Source organism: Rhinatrema bivittatum, chromosome 6 (assembly GCF_901001135.1).
Source record: "Rhinatrema bivittatum chromosome 6, aRhiBiv1.1, whole genome shotgun sequence".
Taxonomy (NCBI): Eukaryota; Metazoa; Chordata; class Amphibia; order Gymnophiona; family Rhinatrematidae; genus Rhinatrema; species Rhinatrema bivittatum.
This window is the reverse complement of record NC_042620.1, coordinates 37,737,431-37,749,699: the sequence shown is the minus strand read 5'-3', so window position 1 is coordinate 37,749,699 and position 12,269 is coordinate 37,737,431. Positions and strand designations below refer to the sequence as shown.

The window sequence follows — 12,269 nt, the reverse complement described above, 5'->3', positions numbered from 1 at the left end:
TAACCTGCCATTGGAAGCACGTTTTCCCTTACCCCTTATTCAGTAAGGGGCGGAAAACGCGCGTCCAACCCGCCGAACCTAATAGCGCCCTCAACATGCAAATGCATGTTGATGGCCCTATTAGGTATGCGCGCAGGATACAGTAAGTAAAATGTGCAGCCAACAGTAAGTAAAATGTGCAGCAACTGCTTTTCTGTGCACACTCCGACTTAATATCATGACGATATGAAGTCGGCGGTCCCGAAGAGTAAAAAAAGTTTAAAAAAAAGAAAAAAAAAATTGAAGGAAGCCGGCGGCTGTCGGGTCGAAAACCAGACGCTCAATTTTGCCGGCGTCCGGTTTCCAAGCCCGTTGCTGTCAGCGGCCTCGAGAACTGAGGCTGGCAAAATTGAGCATCGGCTGTCAAACCCGCTGACAGCTGCCGCTCCTTTTGCCCGTTTCTACCGCCGGGCCTCATTTGAATACTGTATCGCGCGCATAGGCGAGTGGCCTGTGTTCGCCCGCTGAATCAGCCTGATAGTGGGCGAGTCTAGTTTTGCAGACTGGACATCAGTTTGCTCTCAGTGCCGTGAGCACTTTCACCCACAGACATTTAAGGAATTGGCTAGACAAGCCATTCTTCTCCCTGTAATCAGCCTAGTCTTTGATTTCATTTGCAAACTTTAGGAGAAAAGAGTTAGTAAGAAATCAGTTTGGACCACTGACCCATGTTCCAGAGAACTACATCACTATTAAGTCGTACTCAGATGTAAACTAAATATGGGGAAGCTAAATGCTGAAGCTCAAGTCCAGGTAATTCACACAGGTACAGACATCAAACATTATAAAATTCTTCATAAAATTCTTCTTTCGTTGAAGAAAAAAATATACATTTTTCAAGTATAAAAAGCATCAATGTGGATGATGCTGTTAAAATATTATTTATTGCACAATTAATGGGACAGTATTTACGGATTAAGCCAAAAATGACCTTTTATATGAAACTGGAATGGGATTTTAATTAAATTTATCAATGTCCTTAGTAAGGCATCTAAATTTGTGACTTGCTTTGAGCTCAGATTTGAAAAGGAGAGTAATTAAATCTAACTTTCTGGAGGCCATAAAAGCTTCTCCCCTATTCTTTTTCAGTTAATTTACTAAAACTTCTTGTTAACCACTATGTTGGTTTTTCTTTGGCTTACCAGTCTATACTGTCCTTGAAAAACTACAGTTGCTATCACTGGTTAGAAAGAAATCAAACTTAAATGTAACAGAGCTAAATCAAATTTCTGATATGTTCAGTCTCTCCAGGGTCTGGAAACTTGTGAGAGGATTAAAAAAAGTGTATGAGGGAAGGCATTCAGCCCTCAGGAAGCTGTCAGAACTTTGACATTTCAAAATTAACAGAAATGTTTCACAAATAATTTACTGACAGGTACAAGTTCAGTTACCTAATCCCAGATTAGTGTACTAAAGCCTGTCAATGGAGTTAAAGTTAACTACATTATGCTGCACATGGACAACTGTTTCGCTTGCAGAAAATGCAACAAAGTAACTAAAAACACAGGTCGCCTTGGATCAACTAAATCAAAAGTGCATCTTGTGCATATACTGGGTGGTAATCTCTATGCAAATCAGCACAGAGTTCATTAAATATTCATGCCAGCCACTCACCATGGAATGGGAAGAGCTGCAGACAGAAGTCCGAGATGCACTTTCCAGTCACTTTAGCAGATTTTGACAATTAATATTCTGCTGAATTTCATCAAAACATGGCAAGAATCTGTCTGCAGTCATGGCAAATGATCTTTCACATATCTTATGACAAAAGGATCACACTGAGGTATTTCACCATTAACCCAATGCAGCCATTCCAAAAGAGTACTTAAAGAAGGAGACCGCCCGAGTCAGTGTACAGGAGCTCCAAAATGATCCTGCACAAGTAAATCCATAGGTGTACTCTTACTGATTGACATCTGGAAAAGGTAACTCCAACGCATTCCCACTGAAATCCAGTTTTGCCGGGGTTAATGGAAGTTCTGGTTTTACTCCAAGAGTACTGGCACTTAACTGAGATAACTCTGCCCTCACTTTTTAAAACATCCTCCTTTGTTTCAATACTTCCTCGGTTACTGGCAGTTACTTTTCTACTGGTGTTACTGGCCCTGGATTTGCCATAAGCAGAATCTAAAATGTAATCAGTGCCACACGCCAATAGCTTTTCTTGCTTCTAATTTCGAACATCACCCATTCTCTTTTCTGCAAAGTGCTCTTTAATTCAGAGTGCACGTCTTGGTGTCTAGTTATGTGCACATAGGAGAAATCCCAACAGCAGAGGAAGCAGGTTAATCAGAAGCAGCCACAGGGTCACAACCAGACTTGAAGATCGAGAGCAGAGATCTAAATTTAAAAAGCAAAATGTTACTTACTGAACACACAAAAGAATCATATGTAGCAATGCTGTGTGTCTTATTTGGGATTGCAGCTTAATCAGCACCACGAATATTAACTCATAGTTACCTGGGGGTTTTGCCTCATTTTAATTCCACTTCCTTCTAGTCTAGCCATTGAGGACTATTCTTAGCTAGGTGTCATAGACCATGGCTCCCTCTGGAACCCAGTATGCCTGCACTCTTAGGGGTAGATTTTAAAAACATACGCGCGCGCGAACAAAAGTACGCTGGATTTTATAAGATACGTGCGTAGCCGCGCATATCTTCTAAAATCCGGGGTCGGCGCGCGCAAGGGGGTGCACATTTGTGCAACCTGTGCGCGCCGAGCCCAGCACGCTGCCTGTTCCCTCCAAGGCCGCTCCGATTTTGGAGCGGCCTCGGAAGGAACTTTCCTTTGCCCTCCCCCCACCTTCCCCTCCCTTCCCCTACCTCCCGGCCCTATCTAAACCCCCCCCCCCCTTACCTTTGTTGCATGATTTACGCCTGCTAAAAGCAGATGTAAATCTGTGCGCGCCAGCGGGCTGCTGGCGCGCCATCACCCGACCCGGGAGCTGGTCCGGAGGCCTCGACCACGCCCCCGGGCCAGCGCCACGCCCCCGGGCCCGCCCCCGCAATGCTGCATCACGCCCCCGAAACGCCGCATCATTCGCAACGCCCCCCGACACGCCCCTTTCATGAAGCCCCGGGACTTACACGCATCCTGGGGCTCTGTGCGCGCCGGCGGCCAATGCAAAATAGGCGCGCCGGCGCGCAAGGGCCCTGTGCACGTAAATCCAGCCGGATTTACGCACGCAGGGCATTTAAAATCCGCCCCTCAATCTGGCCAATAGGTATCAAAATCAACTAAGCTGATATATGCAGATGTAACAGTAGAGCATCAAGTAGTTTTTCATTCAAACTTTAGGCATTTGGTTTCAGACCCTGTGTTGTCAGATGGGATACAAGAGCTATAAGACATCAGTTTCTGATGGACCCAGCAAAGGTAAGAGAAAGGAAGAAAGTGATCCAAGTACACACTAACTCCTCCAATAGAAAACATAAGTAAACAGCAATATATTTACTTAGCAAGAACAAGAGGGCTAACATCAGCCAACAATATACTCTTAATTGTGTTAAATCTTTGTTTCAATTCTCCTAATCAATTCAACACCAAATGCCAACATTGAACAGAACTATACATTTTGTTTCACAAACTACATTCCTCCTTCACCCCAATAAAAATAAAACATTCCAGTTCAACCAAAACGTGTTTTATGAAACTTCTCTGTATCCTGAAATAGAACATACTTACTAATGGGATCGACTCTTGTTCTGTTGACAAGAAGTGGATTCTGTTTGAGAGGGAATGATTCACAAAAGTCCCAACAAGCAGGACAGATCAGATTGACTCCCAGTATACACCCAGCCATTCATTTGGACACTGATTGCCAGGATTTGACCTACATGACTGCATAAATATGCAGCAATAACAAAGTTTATGTCCAACTGTAAAGGAAAATTAGTTCTTAACTGCTAATTTTTCAATCCAGATGCATGAGTTTTTCATCCCTACCAGCAGATGGAGACAGAGAAGAAAAGCTTTGCTGACACTGTGCTACCTAAGATAGCGTGCCACCTATAATCCCTCAGTATGACCTGTATCCAAGCCAAGATGAAATAAAAACATAAGGCAATTTCACATCCTCCCCCCCAAACCGACCAGAGGGAGCCTTTTTGTGTACAGAGGAGATTGAAAAACTCCCAAACCAAAAAACAATGTCTTTATTACATACACACAGAAAAACAGAGTGGTCTTTCCAGAGAGGGAGGGGTTCTGGACTGATCTGTGGTATTCCAGGAATGAAAACTAGCAGGCAAGAACCTTTCCTGTTCATACCCCAAATCAGTCCAGATGCATAGGATGTAGCCAAACTCCCTAAACTGGGCGGGAATTTGAAAGACCTGCTCATAGCACACTCTCTCCAAACTAGCTGCTTCTGGTGCCTGAACATCCAGTGGGTCATGCGTTGTGAAGTGGATAGAGAAGATTAAGTTGCCACCCAACAGAACACCTGTGGGGACGCCTGATGACACTCAGTGCAGGACACTGTTTGCGCCCTAATAGAATGGACACAAAGCCCCTCGGGAATCAGATGCCTTTTACAATACAATGGCCTCCTTTAGCCATTGAGCAATAGTGACTTTAGAAGCTCTACTCCCTTTATTCATTCCATCAAACAGAATGAAAAGGAGACTGGACCTCCGAACTGATGGTGACCTTCAGGCAAGGCAACAGTACCCAAAGGACATCCAACCCATGAAGTTCCCTTGCGTGTGGAACAGAAGAGGCCCAATTCCAAAACAAGAGAAATTCCACTGTCTAAGATGAAAGTCAAAAACTCCCCTTTGGTAAAAAAGAAAGGCACTATGCGCAAAGACACACCATCCTCCAAAATTGAAGGAAAGGATCCCTACAAGACAACACTTAAAACTCTGAAAACCTCCTGGCCAAACCAATGGCCACCAGGAAGACTACTTTTAGTATAAAGTCCTTCAGTGACACCTTCCTTAATGGCTGAACTGGCAGACCATAGAGAAACTGCAACATCAGAATAAGGTTCCACCCAGGAGGGTGCAAATGCTTCACCACCCCAAAGAAAATGGACCACATTCAGGGATACCTCATGTCCCCTATTTCTGAAACAGTCTCAAAGCTGCCACCTGGACTCTTAGGGAATGGAACATAAGCCTTTTTGCTAAACAGTTCTGCAAAAACAGTCTTTTCAATATCTACCTTACTTCTCTGTGTTCAGTTCTTTCTAGTTTAGGTGTTGTTTTCAAGATATATGCAGATGATATTCAGTTTGTCCTTCCGATTACATCCTCATTTGATCTCAACCTGCAAAAACTTACAGTTTGTTTAAGCAAGGTTAAGGATTGGTTTCACAATAACAAGCTTTCCCTCAATTTAAGTAAAAGCTAAATTGTGTTTCTTTCCTGGGTTGCTCGGTCTGATATCCCTGCAAACTAAGTCTGAGAGGTTTTCTATCCCCATTCTTTTAAGTGCTCATAACCTGGGGGGATTATAGTTGACTCCCTTCTATGTATGCATCTACACATTAATTTGATTTATTTATTTATTTATTTATTTATTTAGAGTTTTTATATACCGACCTTCTCGATATACATAATCGAATCAGGTCGGTTTACATAAAACAAAACTTTCGCAAGTAAGGCGATACATTAAACAATAAAACAGAGTATTGAACTAAAGCGTACAGCATAACATTAATCAATAAATGGCGAATAGAATAAAACGTAAATCAATAAATATTAAATCTTATGTATAGATATATATATATAAATATATATATATATAAATAAATATATAAAATAAAAATGACTATACATTTGTCAAATATCATGAGTAAGAGGTATTATTAATTGCAAATTATTGGTGGATGAAATGTGCTGGTAAAGGTAAACAGGTTGTATTGATGGTTAATTCTGCTTACTTTTTTTTGTAATTTAAGTTTTTATTAACTTTTAAAATCAAATACATAAATATGGTATGTTGTCAGCAAGTAAACACATGAGATATCATAGAGCAGGGTGATCAAAACAAAAAGAAAACACAATGATTAGCCAGTTATCACAGTCATCATCTAAACTTTCCTTGTAATTAAGAACCCCCATCCTTCCCCTTGATCCCCCAAAACAGAGGTAACACCATCATCTTATACATTATTCAGTAATATTCATAACTGCTGACATCCTATAGATTACCATAAGTATAAAAAGTTAAAAAAAATGTAAATGCCAATGGACCAAAATGTCCCTGCCACCATTAGAAATCTTTAGATCCCCCATACATATCATCTCCTTCTCCAGAGTTTCCACGGCGCCCATATCTTCTCAGTGTCCCAACTAATAGCAGTAAAGTGTTCCATAAGATATATTTTCTCAATACGCAAACATACTTGCTTCACATTAGAAAGCAGACCCTATTTCCAGCATTTGGCTATTTCACACCTAGCTGCAATTACAATTTGTCCTATCAATAACACCAGGTGTGAGTCGGCTTCCAAGTCCAATATATGAAATAACAAATTTTGGATCTCTAGGAACTTTTATCCCTACTCTCTTCCAAATTAACTCTATAATTCTGTCCCAGTACTTAATCGCAAGAGAACACTCCCATCATATGTGAAAAAGGAACCATTTTGACCACATCCTCTCCAGTATTTCTAGTCAGCCACTGGACACATTTTGTGCAAATGCTCTGGTGATACATGCCATCTATATAAGACTTTATACCCATTTTCCATATTATAGGAGTTTATAGAGCTCTTACCTATACATAAGAAACAGATATCTCAGGTTTCCTCTTCTGAGAATGCAGGTCTCTTTCCCAAGCTTTAATATGCATCAGCACTTTTCAATATTTTATATAATTTACAAATAATGTTAATTATTTTAACTGCTTGCTCACAATAACCTTCAAATATTGTTTTGCCTTTCAAGAAGTCACTACTAATCTCTTTACGATGCATAAAGTGATATAATTGTAAATAAGGAAAGATATTCCTACAGGATAAGGAAAATTTACATTGTAAAACCTCAAAAGGAATAACCCACTTACTATCCCATACCTATTTCAACCTGCTAAGACCCACCTCTTTCCAATTATGAAAAGCCTGAGAAGTATAGCCCGGGGAGGTCTTAAAGAAATAGCATCTATCACCCACCAACAAACTTCTCCATTTATCTCATATTTGTAACGTAAATTAGGAAACAGGTGATAACTCCAAGATAGGTGGTCTAGCCTTTGGCAGTATCCAAGGTAGAGTGCTGATAAGAAACCTCCCTCCCTATATCATCTGCCAATTTAACCCACCTTTTTGACTCTACCTTTCTTTGCCAATCTAACACTGCACATATTCGAGAGACAACTTAATACCATTCAGGCCGAGTCAGTAAACTGCATGGGAGAGCCGGCGCTCCGAGGTGAGTGCCTGCTCTTCCAATGCGCACCCAGGCCACTGTCCTGGGTGCGCGATTCAGTATTCAAATGAGGGCCCACGCTAATAAGGAGGCGCTAGGGACACTAGCGCGTCCCTAGCGCCTCCTTATTGGTGGAAGCGGCGGCTGCCAGCAGGTTTGACAGCAGACGCTTAATTTTACCGGTGTTGGTTGTCAAACCCGCTGACAGCCACAGGGGTTCAGAACACGGACGCTGGCAAAACTGAGTATCCGTTTTCCAACCCGTGGCCGATTTTTTTTTTAATTTTTGGGGCCTCTGACTTAATATCGCTATGATATTAAGTCGGAGGGTGTACCAAAAAGCAGTTTTTTCTGCTTTGCTGTACACTTGCCCGGTGCCAGCCGAAATTAACTCCTGCGAACAGAACTGAGGGAACATTATTATGTTGTGCCCACCATATCAGATTTAACATTCTGCACACATTATCAGAAGCTAGTCTTCCAGGAACAAAACCAGACTGATCCAGGTGGATCAAAGAAGGAGCTAATCTCCCCAATTCTAGCACCAGCTGCTTTCTAAATGTTTTAAGTCAATGTTTATTAAGGAAACAGGCCTATAGGATCCACATAAAGTGACATTCCTACCAGGTTTAGCTAGCACCATTATCCCTGCCATGTTTGATTCCAACAATAGGTGCCTCTCCTGTAGTAATGAATTAAACAGATACTAATGGTTATACCAACACCGGTTTCAATACCTTGTAAAATTTAGCTATAAATCCATCCAAACCTGGTGCTTTGCCAACCTCAAGTTCTTTTATCACTTGTTCCACTTCTAATGTCATTATATCTTTATTAATAAATTCCTGACTTCAGTTAATTGTGGCAAAACCACATTAACCAGGTATATATTAATCTGATCTCCCTGAATTGATCCATCAGCTGCATAAAGTTTTTCATAGAACTGGTTAAAATGCTCACTAATTTGGTGTGCATCTCAAACCATATTTCCTTTCCTATTTTTAATTTTCAATATATGGTTTTTTTGGGATTTTTTTTTTTTTTTTTTTTTTACCATTTTCTCCTTCAACTGTCTAGCTAAAAGCCTGCTGGTTCTATTCCCAAACTCAGTGTTCTTGTTTAACCAGATTCATCTGATGGGAGATGACAGCCAAATCTAGGCTGTGTAATTCCAATTTTAAAGAAACCAGCCTGCCCAACACTGCTGAATCCAGCTGTCTTTTATGTCCTAATTCTAACTGCACTATCTGTCACAAAAGGGACATAGAAGTTTTATCTCTCTCTCATTTAATATGTGAGGCTCTAGAAATAAGTTTTCCCCTCACAACAGCTTTCAAACACTTCCATACTGTGACTTGAGATACTTCTCCTGTATCATTAATTCATAAATATTCCCCAATTTCACCCAGAAGTTGTGTCATATATGACTTATCGTTCAATAAACTATCATTTAATCTCTAATAGTGTCTGGGTTTCTTATTGCCTGAATCTCCCAAAAGTATTCATACAGGGGCATGATCCGACCATATGATCTGACCTTTATTAGCATCAGATACATGATGTGCTAAGGATTTATCCACAAGTACGATTAAACACTCTTCGTAAAATAATTTTTGGTATAGTAGGTCCAAGTTTATGGAACAAATTACTCATGACAATCAGATCAGATAATGGCCTGCTTCATTTTCAGAAGCAGCTCAAAACCTATCTTTTCTCCCAAGCTTTACCAGGTCATTGAGGGCTAGGAACTGGCATAGTCTGAGCACTAGGCACTGTGCCTTCTAATTGATAGATTCAATGCAGATTTATTGTTGGTTTCTAGGCTGCTTTACCTATTGTTTGGAATCTACCTTTGTAATTTTTTTGTAATGTTTGTTTGTGTTCTGTACTCTTAGACGTTTTTTCAATTATTGGGTATTTTGCCAATTTTATTAAATGTATTTATTGTTGTCCGGTAAGATTTTCGGATTAGCTTATTACAAATTTTTAAAAGAAATAAATGTGAGACACTGATGCTCAAAGCGGTGCAACACCCTCTCCAAGACACCATCCCTTAAACACCTTCCACCCCTAAGATAGGCCAGAGAAGTGTCAGGTCCTCCATATAGCCTCTCAATCACAAACAGCGCCTTTCAAACAACCAATCCACAAGACTAAGGCAAGCTGCTTGATCCAATAAGATTTATCCTTGATGAAGCAACTTGGGAAGATACTGGAGCCTGAGAGAACCACCTACCTCCAGCTTTACCAAGTCCACAAACCATAAGCACCGCAGTAACTCTGATACTATGAGGATCACTCTCGCTGGGTGCATCTCGATAAGTCATAGCACCCTTCCTATTAGTATGCAAGGAGAAAGATGTACAGCAGCCTCATGCGTGACCAGGAGAGAAATAGAGAGGTCCTTCCGCTTTGAGCTCATGCCTGCAATAATCAACAGGATGCTAGGGCCTTCTGTTTCAATGCCATCCAATCCAGCCGCGGGGTGCTCCAACTGGAGAAAATGAGCATAATTCTTCAGGATCCAACACCTCTCAACCTGGAAAGTCTGCCAGAACGTTGTCTACTCTGGCAACATGAGATGCCACAAGTGCCACCAAAGGTTTTGTCCAGTGGAAAATCTCTTGGGACTCCTGAGAGACCATGATACTCCTGGTCCCCCCTTGACAGCTGACATAAGGATTGGCATTGCATTATTCGATAGGATTCTCACCACTCAATTGCATGCCCATGGAAGAAAGGCAAGTAATGCATTGTGGACCACGCTCATCTCCAAACGATTGATAGACCACGGCACCTTCTCTGCTGACCACTGACCCTGTACCACTTGACCCTGGCAAATGGCTCCCCAGCCTTTCAGATTGGCAACAGTGGTCACTACCACCCCTTCTGGGATCTCCAAGCCTATGCCCAGCTCCAATTGGCCCAAGAAAGTCACCAGGAGAGCCTGACATGGATCTCCCTGAAGGCAGATACAGTTGAAACTCCTCCAACCGAGGGTTCCATCAGGAAGTTCTCTTTGGAATCAGGAAGTACCTAGAGTAAAATCCCTGCCCTCATTGCCATGGTGGGATGGGCTCGACCACTTTGGCCATTAAGAGAGAGGAGAGCTCCGTTAGCAGTACTTCCTGATGCGCTACCAGCCCACAATACAGGCATGGAAGGCAATTTGGCAGACTGACAATGGACAGAACCCACTGATCCGAGGTTACAATGGGCCACTGGTTTGCAAAGAACCGCAGCCTGCCCCTGACCGTCCTTCCGGTTTGACTGAGGCTTGGGAGCTCTCTGCTACTTGAAATGGCCACAGGAGCTCTGATGATGTAGAAGAGGCAGACTAAAGTACTTTCTTTGGCAAAAGGACTTCCTTGCCCTGGCCTAGACGGCCTCCTAGAAGAGGGAGATGGGTCTGGAGTGCAGGCGGAGTGTTGGAGGGTTTTATGATGGTCCAAGAGTTGGGCCACAGCATCCCTCACCCTATCTCCAAAGAGATTCTCTCCCATACACTGCATGTCAGCAAATCATTCCTGTACTGCCAGTTGGAGATCCGAGGCCCGCAGACATGCCATGCTGCAGGTGCCGATTCCAGCTGCAGAGACTCTAGAAAACATCGTAGTTTGCATAGCCCTCATGTTTTCCACATTTCAAACCCTTGCGCAACAGCGACATGAGGGTGTCTTGGTGCTGTTGAAGCAGCTGCTCAGCTACCTCCTACACCTGCTTCCAGATGTCTCGCGACTATTGGCTCATGTAGAGCTAGTAGGCAGTGATGTGAGAAATAAGCATGGTGCCTTGGAACACCTTCTTCCCAAGAGCATCCATCCTTCTGTGGTCCTTCCTCGGGGGGAGGGGTGGGTGCTGAGGAGTGGGTCTGAGAGCGCTCAGCCCTCTTGAGAGTGGATTCAACCACCACTGACTGGTGGGGCAGCTGATGCTTATCGAATTCGTCAGCCTTCTGGATGAGCTAAATCCCGTCCGCCTTCTTATTGATAGGAGACACTCTGAGGGGAAGTTCCCAAATCCTCAGCAACTCATTTCAGATCTTGTGTACCAGGACCACTACGATCTTCTTAGCAGACGCCACAAATTGAAGGAGCTCAAGCATCTTGTGCCTGGCATCCTCCTCAGTCAAAAATTGGAACAGGATTGACTCCGCATCACCCTCAGAAACCCTGTGAAGGTTAAGTCATCAGGTGGAGATTAACTTCGCTCCTCTGGAAGAGAAGGGTCTGACAGGAGACCATCCAAGTCCTAGGAAGAAGACTCCTTCTAATCATCCTCCAGGAGTCATAGGGACCCTCATCCTCACTGTATGCCACAAGGGATGGGGACCTAAGTGCTTAGCCTACATCCAGAGGTGCAAGTACCGATAGAACTGGACTGGGGACTATAGGTCTCGGCAGAGCTTCCTCCTTGGAGGAATCTGCTACAACCACCATATTGGTAGGAGGAGGTTTCGATGCCCCGCTGGTGCCATCCAGGGAACAGACACCAGCTGGGTCGGTAAGGCACCAATAGGCACAATGAACTTCTCCAGAAGCGGTATGAGGACAGGCGGTACTGGCTTCGTTTCCGTCAGTGGCACAGGACTGATGCCCTGCAGTGCCTGCTCCACCGCCAGCTGGACTTGATGTTCCAGCTCTTCCTTGAATGCTGCTGATGCCAACACTGACTGGGAGGAAGGAGGGGTGGCCAGATCTTCCTCGAATTCTTGAGGGAGATCAGCAACTGGCACCAGGACCTGTGGAGACTGTCGCGTACCCTGGGCATCGATGGAGGACAAGCGCTTCTTGTCCCGGGATCGCTCTGGGGGAATTGCGGCACCATGCATCAATGGGGACTGGTGCCGATGCT

General features: G+C 43.2%; 1 protein-coding gene across 1 annotated transcript in view; it reads right to left on the bottom strand.

The window, feature by feature from the left end:
- Window positions 1-297: 297 nt before the first annotated feature.
- The window catches only part of LMLN (leishmanolysin like peptidase), a 174,568-nt gene continuing 162,596 nt past the window's right edge, over window positions 298-12,269 (bottom strand). The window contains exon 17 of the mRNA XM_029605290.1: window positions 298-2,379. Coding sequence (XP_029461150.1) covers window positions 2,279-2,379 — 101 coding nt within the window. The 3' untranslated portion in view covers window positions 298-2,278. The remainder of the gene's footprint in view (window positions 2,380-12,269) is intronic.